At 40.5% G+C, this 13,829-nt stretch overlaps 1 protein-coding gene across 3 annotated transcripts in view; it reads right to left on the bottom strand.

Moving 5' to 3' along the window:
• Nucleotides 1–13,829, bottom strand: part of jak2b (Janus kinase 2b) — a 268,366-nt gene that overhangs the window by 75,496 nt on the left and 179,041 nt on the right. For all 3 annotated transcript variants that reach the window (XM_059974879.1, XM_059974881.1, XM_059974880.1), the window contains exon 3: nucleotides 2,057–2,180. In XM_059974879.1, coding sequence (XP_059830862.1) covers nucleotides 2,057–2,180 — 124 coding nt within the window. The remainder of the gene's footprint in view (nucleotides 1–2,056; nucleotides 2,181–13,829) is intronic.

Below are 13,829 nucleotides of genomic sequence, written 5' to 3'. Positions count from 1 at the left end.
ATGCATCCAGGAAATATGACATTGTATGTCTGTGCTATTTCAGTCAGTGCAATATCTGGATGGAGCATTGGTTTTTATGGGATAGGCTAAACCCTTGGTCTAGTGCTGGCTCCTAATTGTGCTGGGAGTTCACAGCTACACACCCAGCTCTGGGGCAATGAAGAGATTCACTGGAGTCCTCAAGATGAGATTCCACCATCTACACAAGGCGGAAGAATCCATGTGATACTAGCTTGTCATTTGCTGCTCGTCAAATGGTCTCCCCAATGTAAGGCATGACCTTTGCTTACTATTCAACAGTAGAAGGAAGAAGAATTTCAGGAGGAAGAGAAGGGGGAGGAAGGAATAAATGAACAAAAGACTTGGTATTAACTTGGTGTTGATGCAAGTGTTATGGACTCAACAGACCACCTGAAGACCTCATTCTATCAGCTTAGGATGCAAACCCAGAGGCAACCCAGCTTGAATGTAGCAAAGCCTCACCACAATATGCATTGAAAAATGAATGTCGGCTTACTAATTTCATATTCGTGCCTAACAGTAGTCCTTGAACAATAGTTAACTGTATTATAGGGCAAACTCATTTCTTTGTTGTTTCAAGGATGTTAATTACAGTGTCTTTTTGCATCCTAGAGAGGCTTTTAAGACACCAAGGAATGTCAACATCACTCTGTAGGAAGACGCAGCTGGACATCTGAAGCCAAGTCAAGACAAGTCACTTTTATTGTCTTTTCGACCATAACTGCTGGTACAGTACATAGTAAAAATGAGACAACGTTTTGCAGTACCATGGTTTTACATGACACAGTACAAAAACTAGACTGAAGTGAGGATCAAACCTGGGTCTCTGCCTGCTGTACCACCACACCACCTATCAGGTATGATAGTTAATTACTAAATCCTAGGCTTGACTGTTGACACTAGGATTGTTGCTTTGGGCAAGAGAAGCAACATTTCAAAATGATGAGAAATTTTGATAAAATAAAAAAGGCAAACTGATTTCATTGGGAAGGGGTGGTGATCAGAAGCCCAATATTTAAGACAATTCACCAAAATAAATCAAGAATATGTGTTTTTGCTAATGAACGCTTGTGATCTGGATTAGACTGATTAGAAGCAAATTCAGAAAGAACTTTCAAAAGTTATTTGAATATATCAAATATATGTATATTGATAGTTGAATATTTATTTAATCAAAGGTGGTGACGAATCAGCTTATAGGAGGGAGATTGAAAATCAGGCTGTAGTGCCACAAAAACCCCTCACTCTGTATCAGCAAAACCAAGAAGCAGATTATTGATTCCAGGAGGTCCTGAGACAGTCTTCAGTGGGGGAATCAGAGGAGGAGACAGCCAGAAACTTTAAATTCTTGGTGTTACCATTTCATAGGATCTGTCCTGGGCCCATCACCTAACTGCCAATTGTAAAGAAAGCATGGCAGCCTCTCTACTTCCTCAGAAGTTTGCAAAGATTTGGCATGACATCTAAAACTTTGGCAAACCTCTAGATGTGTGGTGCAGAGTATATTGACTGGTTGTGTGGTGCAGAGTATAATGTCTGGTTGTATCACGGTCTGGTATGGAAGTACCAATGCTTTTGAATGGAAAATCTAGCCAAAAGTAGTGGATACTGCCCTGTCCATCCTGGGTAAAGTCCTCTGCACCACTGAGCACATCTACACAGACTAATCTACAAAGACTGCCTTCTGTCCAATAGAACTTCATTTGTCCATTTATATTTCTGTAGGTTTTTTACTTATAAACTCAGGTCTGTGACAAAATGTGACCAACCCAGAAAAAATGTGGATGCCAACATCAGCTCTTTAAAACCTTACAACTTAATTTAACCTGTTTGAAATAAAAATTACTGGGGTAAGTCTTAACATAACAGAACAAAAGTTGTCTCCAGGGTTTGAATAAGGATGTTTCATGAATAACATATTCTATATATTACTGATAAAAAGGAGAGAGATTGAAAATCTTATATTTCTATCCTGTAAATAATGATTACACAGCTTAAAAATCAGTTGCATCACTGCTTGTAGATTGCAACTCACCTTAGCCGATAGATGGTGCATTCATCTGTTGATTCATCAATGTGGAAGATGTGGTTTGGAGGGTACCATGACCGGTCTTTCTCATTCATCAGAGCAAACAAGCTGTGGTACACTGGGGGAATTCCTAAAGAATCAACAACATTTTGATGTATTAGGTTCAAACTGAAATACTGACAGCTATTAACGTGATCTTGGTTTTAACCAACTGTATCGATGTACTTTACCACCACAGGATTGGAAGGCTGTAGTCAATCAGAGGATTTGTCTAAAACACCAGCTATTAGTCATTTACTTTTGCTGGAGAGCATCATTTAACTCTGTATTTTCTGTTACATTTATTTTTCTTATTGAATGAACAATCTGTCGATGGCAGAAAACCCCAAGTACTGAAGATCATTATTAATCATTAACTATAACTAACTACAACATAGATGTATTATCAACAAAATCCAATAGACAGCGAGAGATGCTAACCACCTGCTTTAGTTAAATTGTATAGATTTAGTGAGAATGCCCACAGGAGAGTGAACCCCAGGGTTGTACTTTGATATATATGTACTTCGATAGTGAATTTACTTTTGAACTTTGAACTAATATCAATACCTAGGTTGCAACTGGAGTATTGGTTGCAGTACTTGGTAAACTGCAAAGGGTGTTTGCTATAAGCTCTCAGGGAAAGATTAGGTAGTGTGTACAGCTGAACAACTTATTCACAAGGCTAGTACAAACATAAATATTAAACACAGCTTTTCATGTTTCTTCTCTAGCACTGTGAATAAAGACTGAGTCCTTTCTATATGATTCTACCATTCTGTGCTGGAAGAACTACATCAGTAAACAGAAGCCCATGTCACCGCTTTTTCAAAGACGAAAATAGCTAGTCCACTGCAGCTGCTTCCTCTTCAATCACACTGTATTTTCAATGCAAGCTCTTTCAGTCATGAGTCATTAACATGCATGCACCTGTTCAAATATACCCCATTACTGGAGCATCCCTGGCTGGCAATCAACTCTGAGGCAAATTTGCCACTTTAGACCATTTTGTTTAGAAGAGGAGTTGGAGATTATGTTGGGGTTATGACATCAAATCATTTATGAAATGTTATTACCAATTCCAACAAAATAAGCAAATATACTGCAGAGCCAGGAGTGCTCAGAAAACAGATGTGGAAAATCTCAGTCCTTGACACCTCAATTTAAAATTAATTCATCGTATGAGTACACCAGGATTGGGTCAGACCCCAATTTATATCCAGGCTAATTAGAACCTCCATTGGTGAAAACTTTGCAATAACATCAATGGGACGTGTCAGGTCAGGTCTGGAACATCATTTGCAGCTGAGGTTAAACTTCATGTTCAAAAGGTGTAACACAGCAATTTATCCTACAAGCAACACACACAGAATGCTGGTGGGACGCAGCAGGCCAGGCAGCATCTATAGGAAGAAGCACAGTCAAGGTTTCTGGTCGGGACCCTTTGTCAGGACTAATGGTGTGAGCCTGCTGGTGTGATATACTGTGTCTGGTACTCCCGGTGTGGCCTTCAATATGTTGGTGAGATCCGATGCAGACTGGGAGATCGATTCACTGGACACCTACACTCTGTCTGCCAGAGGAAGCAGGATCTACCAGTGGCCTCACATTTTAATTCCACGTCCCATTCCCATTCCAATATGTCGAGATGAAGCCACACTCAGGTTGGAGGGACAACGCCTTATATTCCATCTGGGTAGCCTCCAACCTGATGGCATGAACATTGATTTCTCTAACTTCTGTTAATGCCCCTCCTCCCCTTCTTACCCCATCCTTATTTATTTATATACATACATACATACATACACACACACACACACACACACACATACACACACACACACATATATTTTCCCCTCTCTCCTTTCCTCTCACAGTAACTCCTTACCTGTTCTCCATCTTCCTCTGGTGCTCCCCTCCCGCTTTCTTTCTTTCACAGCCTTCCATCCTATGATACTTCCCCCCCACCCTTCTCCAGCCTTGTATCCCTTTTGCCAATCAACTTCCCAGATCTTAGCTTCCTCCCTCCCCTTCTGTCTTCTCCTATCATTTTGGGTCTCCCCCTCCCGTTCCCACTTTCAAATCTCTTACTATCTCTTTTTTCCAGTAGTCCCGATGAAAGGTCTCGACCCGAAACATCAACAGTGCTTCTTCTTACAGATGCTGCCTGGCCTGCTGCGTTCCACCTGCAATCTGTGCATGTTACTTGAATTTCCAGCATCTGCAGACTTCCTCGTGTTTGCGATTTTATCCTACCAACTATCTACTTAAGTTTTTTGGTCTGTAACCACCAGATTTGAATCTGTTGTTGATACTGTCCATTCCTGCATCAGGTGGAATTTAATCTGGCTGACCAATGACATCTGTGGTGAAGACAAAAGATGGAATCCAAAACAAGAAATTGAGAAACTCTGGGTCAAGGAACAAAAGGAGCACATTGGTGTTTTGGGTCAAAACGCTGAGAAGTCAGTGAGATACCTATGTCACAACTGCAGCAATACAAGGTTGATCCTCACCCCTGATGCTGTCTATATAGAGTTTGTACATTCTCCGTCACCAGAAACCCCAGATTTTCTGCACTTCTGGTGTAGTCTTGGACTACAGACATTTTTCCATAGATCTTTTGTATTGCGTTTTTCACCCAAAGTTTCTCTTTTTTGTGTGGGTGGGGAGGGGGAATATTTGGGGGTCAATGTGCCAGCTCCATTTTTAATCACTTTTTTGTGCAGGGAGGGGGATTTGGGGGGGGGGGGTGATGATCATGCTGCCTATCTATTCCTTTCTTTCTTGGTTTCACGGCTACCCAGAGAAGAAGAATTTGTATACTTTGATAATAAATGAATCTTGAACCTCTGAACCACATACTTTTCCCTGGGTGCTCTAGCTTTGTTCCACGGTAGTGTAGTAGTTGGCGCAACACTATTACAGATTGGGGAATTGGAGTTTGAAGTTCATTTCTGGCACTGTTTGTAATGAGTTTGTACACTCTCCCTGTGGCTGTATGGGTTTCCTCTGAGTGCTCCAGTTTCCGCCCACAGTCCTAAGACAGACCAGTTAGTAGGGTTATTAGTCATTGCAAATTGTCTTGTGATTAGACTAGGGTTAAACTGGGGTTGGAACATAAGAAATAGGAGCAGGAGTAGGCCATCTGGCCCACAGAGCCTGCTCTGCCATTCAATAAGATAATGACAGATCTGACTCATATCCACCTACCTGCCTTTTCCTCATAATCCTTAATTCCCCTACTATGCAAAGATCTATCCAACCTTGTCTTAAATATTTTTACTGAGGTAGCCTCCACTGCTTCATTGGGCAAAGAATTTCACAGAATCTCCACTCTCTGGGTAGCTTCTCTTCATTTCCGTCCTGTCTACTCCCCTGAATCTTGAGGCTATGTCCCTTAGTTCTAGTCTCACCTACCAGTGGAAACAACTTTCCTTTCTCTACCTAATCTATCCCTTTCATAATTTTAAATGTTTCTATAAGTTCTCCTCTCATTCTTCTGAATTCTAGCAAGTCCAGTCCCAAGCAACTCAATGTCTCCTCATAATCTAATCTCCTCACCTCTGGAATCAACCTGGTGAACCTCCTCCAAAGCCAGTATATCCTTCTTCAAGTAAAGAGACCAGAACTGCATGCAGTACTCCAGTTGTGGCCTCACCAGTACCCCATACAGTTGCAGCGTAACCTCCCTGCTCTTAAATTCAATTCCTCTAGCAATGGCCAACGTTCCATTTACCTGCTGCACCTGCAAACCAACCTTTTGTGATTCACGCACAAGCACTCCCAAGTCCCTCTGCACAGCTGCATGATGTAATTCTTTTAACCATTTAAATAATAATCTATTCTTTCATTCTTCCATCGAAAGTGGATGACCTCATATTTACCAACATTGTACTCCAACTGCCAGACCCTTGTCCACTCACTTAACCTATCTATATCTCTCTACAGACTCTCTGTATCTACTGCACAATTTGCTTTTCCACACAATTTAGTATCATCAGCATACACTACTCTTGGCCCGCTCTTCCAGATCATTAATGTATGTTGTGAACAGTTGCAGGCCCAGCACCGACCCCTGTGACACACCACTCATCACTGATTGCCAACCAGAGTGACACCCATATATCCCAACTCTCTGCTTTCTATTGGTTAACCAATCCTCTATCCATGCCTATACATCATCCTAACTATACACATTCTTATCTTATGGATAAGTCTTTTATGTGGCACCTTATCAAAAGCCTTCTGGAAATCCTAGTAAATAATGTCCATCTGTTCCCCTCTATCCATTGCACTTGTTATATTCACAAAGAACTCCAGTAAGCTTGTCAAACAGGACCTGCCTTTGCTGAATCCATGCTGCATCTGCCCGATGGATCCATTTCTTTCCAGATGTTATTTCTTCTTTAATGATAGCTTCAAGTACTTTTCCAACTACAGATGTTAAACTAACTGGCCTATTCTTTTGCCTACATCCTTGTTTGGTCAGTGGCCGTCTTCTAGTCTGCCGGGACCTGCCCAGAGTCCAGAGAATTTTTGTAGATCATCATCAAAGCCTCTATATAACTTCTGCCATTTCTATCAGTACCCTGGGATGCACTCCAACAAGACCAGGGGGCTTACCCATCTTCAGGCCCACAAGTTTGCTCAGCACTACCTGTTTATTGCTAACTATTGCATCGAGGTCCTCACCTCCCATTGTATCCATGACATCTCTCTTTGGCAAGTTAGATGTGTCCTCCACTGTGAAGACTGACACAAAATAGTCATTTAAAGCCTTGGCCATTTCTTCATTACCCAATATCAATTCCCCCTTCTCATCCTCCAAGGGACCTACATTCACTTTAGCCACCATTTCTGCTTTATATAATTATAAAAACATTTACCATCTGTTTTTATATTTTGTGCTAGTTTATTTTCATAGTCTAGCTTCCCTTTTGTTATTGCTCATTTAGTGATACTTTGTTGCTTTTTAAAGTTTTCCCAATCTTCCAGTTTCCCACTAGTCTTGGTGACTTTGAATGCACAAGCTTTTAGCTTGATGCTTTCTTTTATTTCCTTAGTTATCAAAGGCTGGCTCTCCCTAACCTTACTGTCCTTGCTTTCAACTGGAATATACTTTTGTTGAGCACCATGAAAAATCTCTTTGAAATTCTTCCACCGTTCAACTGTCCCACCGTATAGCCTGTGTTCCTAGTCTACACTAGCCAAATCCTCCCTCATCCCATTGTAGTCTCCATTGTTTAGGCATAATACACTGATTTTAGATTGAACTACTGCACCCTCCAGTTTTTATGAGAAATTTAATCATATTGTGATCACTTTTTCCAAGAGGATCCCTAACTATAAGTTCACTAACTTTACCTGTCTCATTGCACACGACCCGATCTAAGATAGCATGTTCCCTTGTAGATTCAGTAACATGCTGTTCAAGAAAGCCATCATGGATGCATTCTTTGAAGCCTCGACAAACTTGATTCACCCAATCTATGTGCAAGTCAAAGTCCCCCATGATAACTGTTGTTCCATTCTTACATGCCTCTGTTTATTGCCTTTGCCACTGTAATGTTATTCCACACCAGTGACTTTTTCCCCTTTACTATTCCTAATCTCCACCCAGAGAGATTCAACATTTGCTGGGTTCTTGGGCCAGTAGGGCCTGTTCTGTGTTATATCTCTAAATAAATAAACAAACAAAGGCATGTTGCAAGATTGAAAGACCACTGTAAGTGATTTCTTTTTACAGATCAGAGTCAGGAAGAATCAAAGTGGAATTATTGAAGGCAATAAAAATAGTAAGTTACGGAGCTGCAGAAGAAATAAATATGGAATGTGACTCAAACATGGGGAATCTGCAGATAGTGGAAATTTAAGCAACACACACCAAATGCTAGTGGAACACAGAAGGCCAGGCAGCATCTATAGGAAGAAGTACAGTTGACGTTTTGGGCCGGGACCCTTCGTCAGGACTAACTGAAAGAAGAGATAGTAAGAGATTTGGAAGTGGGAGGGGGAGGGGGAGATCTGAAATGACAGGAGAAGACAGGAGGGGGAGTGATGAAGCTAAGAGCTGGAAAGTTGATTGGCAAAAGGGATACAGAGCTGGAGAAGGGAGAGGATCATGGGACGGGAGGCCTGGGGAGAAAGAAAGCTGGAGGGGAGCACCAGAGGAAGATGGAGAGCAGGCAAGGAGTGATTGTGAGAGGGACAGAGAGAGAGAAAAAAGTGGAAAGAATAAATACATACATACAGGACTGATACATGGGACTGATGGATTGCTCCTGTGAGAGCTGGAATGTTTCCTCCTTTGTTTTAATAAATAAAGACTATCTGCATTTTTCAAGCCACAAATAACCTCCCCCAAAGCAAATTAAAGAGCCAAGTCACATGTACTTTAACAGTAGCAACAATTTAAGGCTATAATATAGTTTTTAATCTACTGGTTCCCACTGACATTCTATTTTTAAGCCAAACATTGCAAGCACCTAGGCTTCTGAAACCACTGATTTCAATGTTGTTCTCCTTTTCCTTACAACTGAGAATTTACTTAGCATGAACAATCAATTTAAAATACTTTATATCAATGCAGCGCCTGTTACCTCTAGGGTCAACCATTTAAAATATCCTATGTTATAAAAACATGTATTTTTCTTTGTTCATAAATTGCTCTGCATTTTCAGTGCTGCATACATTTTCACCTAAGTTGTTGAGATGGTTTGCCTATTACTGGGACTTGACACTGTGGTTTTGTTGGTAATACCATTCACCGTGATGCAGGAGGCTGCAGGCTCAAGGTCCAGGGCAAACAATTCAGAGTAAATACTGAGAAAGTTTTGCACTTTTGGAGGTGCTACCTTTCTGACAAACAATATTCTTAATGAAACAAACAACAAGGTGGGAGAACTCTTGAGTGCACTGTTCTGCAAAACAAAAGAATGATCTCTAATCTCCTGTCAATAATCTCAGACACACAATTAAAACAGGTAATTTATTATCTAGAGTCATATAGCAGGGAAACGGGCCCTTTGGTCCAACTCATTCATGCCTTGTGGCAGCATGTTATTAAATAAGCTATCAATCTTACAGCAGGGATTGTAGTGAAAGCACTGCACTGCTTTGGATGGTATGAAAGCATAATATAAATGCAAGCCTTTATTGCAGAATGTGTATCAGCCTTGGGCACCATTTGGACAACTGCTGAGTGCACTTAGTGCAACAGGTGCTTCTATTGACAAGAAGAAGAAATAGAAGGAACAAATCTGTAACCTGGATTTTCAAAAAGCAGCAGAATACAGACAGGACATCTCCCCATATATTAACAGTGACTGCAGCAGAATCTCATCACTGAGCATTTGTGACAGCTTCAACAAGAAATTCTTGTTGCTGGGTTACACAAGGTCATTGGTTAGTTGGCTACAAAATATTGAATACAATAAATCTGCCTTTGTGTGCATTATCTATGATTATTTAACTTTTTAAATTATGCACAATTATTTTGAAAAGGAAACATCTTCATAGCAAAACATGGATTAGCAGAACTGCAGATAGAGGTAAATTGGTTTATTTATTGTCATGTACTGAGGTACAGGTTTCCCCTGCAATCCGAAGGTACAGCGTTCCTATGAAACCGTTTGTAATCCAAAATGTCGTAAAGTGAAGAAGCAATTACCATTAATTTATATGGGAAAAAATTGTGAGCATTCCCAGACCCCAAAAAAATAACCTACCAAATCAAAGCAAATAACACATAAAACCTAAAATAACACTAACATATAGTAAAAGCAGGAATGATATGATAAATTTACACCCTATATAAAGTAGAAATATTGTAGGTATGGTGTAGTTTCACTTATCAAACTTGGGAAGGCAGCGAGCCAAAATCGATTTGGAGAAAAAAAAATCGGCACGTACATGCATGCGCAAACAACTGCCCGCACAGGGCTTCATGGTCATTGCAGTCTTTCTCGGGGTAAAGTTTCTCAAGAAAGTTAGATATGATCCTTGTGGCTAAAGGGATCGGGGGTATGGAGAGAAAGCAGGTACAGGGTTCTGAGTTGGATGATCAGCCATGATCATACTGAATGGCGGTGCAGGCTCGAAGGGCCAAATGGCCTACTCCTGCACCTATTTGCTATGTTTCTATGTTTTTAAACTCACTTATAAAGTGAGCGGCTTTTTTTCGTAAAAGCAAAAATCCTCTTCGGTTAGCGAAAACAGGTACTAATGTAAGTCTTTTGTAACAGCGAGTTGTCGTAAAGCGAACGTTCGAAAAGCGGGGGTCACCTGTATAGTGAAATATTTGTCTGCATGTTGTCCATATACATAATCTCATTACAACAGTATATTAAGGCAGTACTAAGTAAAATAATAAACAAAATGAATAAAGAGTTATAGATACAGATAAAATGCAGTGCAAGCAGACAATTAGTTGCAAGAGCTTCAGGTTTCTGTACCTTCTGCCTGATTGGGGGGGGGGAAGAGAAGAGAAAACGTCCAAAGTGGGTGGGGTTGCTTATGCTGGCTGCTTAACTGAGGCAGAAAGAAATATAAAAACGGAGACAACGGAGGGGAGGCTGGCTTCTGTGATGTGCTGAACTGTGTCCCCAATTCTGCAGTTTCTTGCGGTCATCAGAATAATTGCCACAACAAGCCATGATGCAAGAGGATCAAATGTTTTCTATGGTGAGTCAATAAAGACTAGTGAGGGTCAATGGTGACCTGCCCTATTTCTATAGCCTCTTGAGGTAGTGGAGGCATCAGTGTGCTTTCTTTGCAGTGGCATCTAGGACATTGAACCAGGGCAGGCTATTGTTCTTAGGAACTTGAAACATTCAATCCCACTTGACCTCAGCACCATGGTTGGAAACAGGAGCCTGTGCATTTATCCTTCTAAAAGTCAATTTCCAGATCTTTTGATTTGCAGACATTGAGGGAAAAGTTGTTACTATGACACCCTGTCACTAGGCTTTGATTATCCTTCCTGTACTCTGACTTATTATTTGAGATTTGCTCTACTATGGAGTACTTGTAGGTGGAGTTAGAGCAGAGTTTAGTCACATGCCGAGAGTATCTAGGGAGTAGAGTATGGAGTTGAGGACACAGGGTTGAGGAGTAACAAAGCACAGTAGTGGTGAGATAGCACCTTGTTTTGTTCCACAATCACAAACTCATGCAGGGAGAAACAGTTTCAATTGGATGTTAAGTAGCAAAACATTAAGGATACATATTTTAAAATTAATTGTTTAACTAACTGTTTTGCTCTTTGAGCAGACGAATGGGTTTCCTATAGGAAACAGTTTCAAATTGGCAGACATGTCAGCTATTGTAAATGCACCAGACATGCAAATGATTATATTCATTTTAGGATATGGTCCCCAAGAGGTATAATACCTCTCCATGCTTTCACTCACCCTCTTTATCTTGCCCCTAACTTTTGAGTTTCCAATTTTAGTCCGTCTGCCAAGTGGAGGTTCACAATGGTTTAGGTAAATTTATAGCAATGGAATTTATAGCAATAGAATCTGACCGATTGTTAGTCTGTGACATCCCAATGAAGGGCAACCACTCTCTTAGAGCAGACATGGGGAATGGAGGATTTTCTTTCCCAATTTCTCAAATGAATGTGAAAGGCTAGTAAACGTTCTAGTATGACCATGTTTTCACTGTAACTGCCACACAAATATATTTTATCTAATACATATAATAGAAATTCTTATTGACAGAGACCTCTGGACATGTACACTAATGCCACTTGGCATACATGTACTATGCAGGTGAAGGTGATAACACGTGCATAATCAGTGTGACATGTTTTAACCAACACTTGTTATAAGGCCCACTTCCATCTAAGCCTCAGCCTTGAAACTGGAGGCATCCAATTTCCTTAAGGCTTCTCTCTGTTGCAGTTCCATTGGTAACTATTACCTCTCATTCACCAGCTGCTTCCACCCATCGTCCCTAACCTCCCCAAATAGACCCTATAACTGGCCTTCATTCCGAGCTAATGTCATGGTTACCTATCTCCATGCACCGGCTCTGACCATCAATAATGTACTGCAATTTGATTGAAGTTAGTTGCAATGACAAAAAGGAGAGGAAATTGGTTTTCCAATGCGAGAAGGAGTAAAAACCGGTGCCACGATCTCTATATTTTTTCCCCGTTCTTTCTGGTCTAAGTTATCTCCCTCCATCTTCTCCGCTCCAGCCAGATCATCTGTGACTAATAAACCTTCAGCACCCTTCTAAACCACAACCAGTACAGAACTTTCTTGGTCTCCACCTTAGCACAGTAACTTTTGTTTCTCTCCACCCGCTCCCTTCTCTGCAACTTAAATGATGTTTTATTCCTCAGCTTTTCCTGTTCAAATGACTTAAAAAATGTTAAGTCAAACATTTACACAATTGCTCTGAACTCATGATAATTATATTGATATGGTTGAAAGTGTAAAGCTGATTTTCATTGCCTGAGCTGTTGGGGTATTTCCAACAAAGCTCTTTTGGTTTCAGTTCTTTGTAACAGCTCTGAACTGCAATTCTCAAATTGCATACAACTGCTTGATATCTGATTTCACTCATTAATCTATTATCTAGGTGACCTTATAAACAATGTATCCCCATGGCAACCCTGTCTTCACACCATCAGAGATATTCTATTTGATCTATTCATCCTACTACGTCCTACCACACACACTCTGCAATGTAAGAGTAATTGCTTTCTTACTCTTTTAGTTATGGTGAAGGGTCTTCAATCTGAAATGTTTTTTTTATTATTATTATTTTATTTTATTTCTTAGTATTTTTTCTCTGCTAGATTATGTATTGCCTTGAACTGCTGCTGCTAAGTTAACAAATTCCACATCACATGCCAGTGATAATAAACCCGATTCTGATTATTTGCTGTTTAATTGTCATGTTTATTCCTTTGATCATAATTTTTCCCTTTTTTTTTTACCCATTCTTCACCCATCTTTTGGGGTAAATCAATGCCTGCCTCAGAGAATGTCTAATCCATAAAAGGTCAACAGCAGATGTGATTTCTCTGGCTCTTCTTTCTGCATCTGGACAATAAGAATTTGTATGTTAGGGTGCTATCATTGAATACAGCTCAGTGTTAACTCAATATCCAATATTAACTCATCCTCAAGCATTGAAATCTTGGCTGCTTTGCAACAGGATACTCAGCTTCCTCAATGGCAGACTTTAATCAGTGAACATTGCTAACAACATCAGCTCCACACTGATCAACAACACAGGCCAGCCTACCTTATGGAATTAGTGGTGGAAAGCGTTGAAGAGACCTTCAATGTTTTGGGCATGAACAGATCAGATAACCTATCTTGGGCCCGGCACATAGTTGCAACCGTAGGAAAGTGCGCCCGTGTCTTTTCCTTCTTAGGAGATTAGGAAGGTTTGGGTTATTACCGAACACACTAACAGATTTCTACAGATGTACTGTTGAACGTATCCCCACTATCTGCACTGTGGTCTGGTATGTAATTTGAATGCACAGAAACATAAGCAGCTACAGAGAGCAGTGGATCAATACATCACAGACACAACCCTCACCACCATTCATAGTACCTACAGGAGATACTGCCTCAATAAGGCAACATCTATCATCAAAGACATTCACCATCTGGGATATTCCATCTTTTTGCAACTACCATTAGCAGGAGATGAGGAGGACTGACATCCCACACTAGATTTAAAAACAGCTACTTCCCTTTAACTATTTTGT

This window comes from Hypanus sabinus, chromosome 7 (genome assembly GCF_030144855.1).
Source record: "Hypanus sabinus isolate sHypSab1 chromosome 7, sHypSab1.hap1, whole genome shotgun sequence".
NCBI lineage: Eukaryota > Metazoa > Chordata > Chondrichthyes > Myliobatiformes > Dasyatidae > Hypanus > Hypanus sabinus.
The sequence above is the reverse complement of the archived record's forward strand: the minus strand, read 5'-3'. Positions and strand labels throughout refer to the sequence as shown.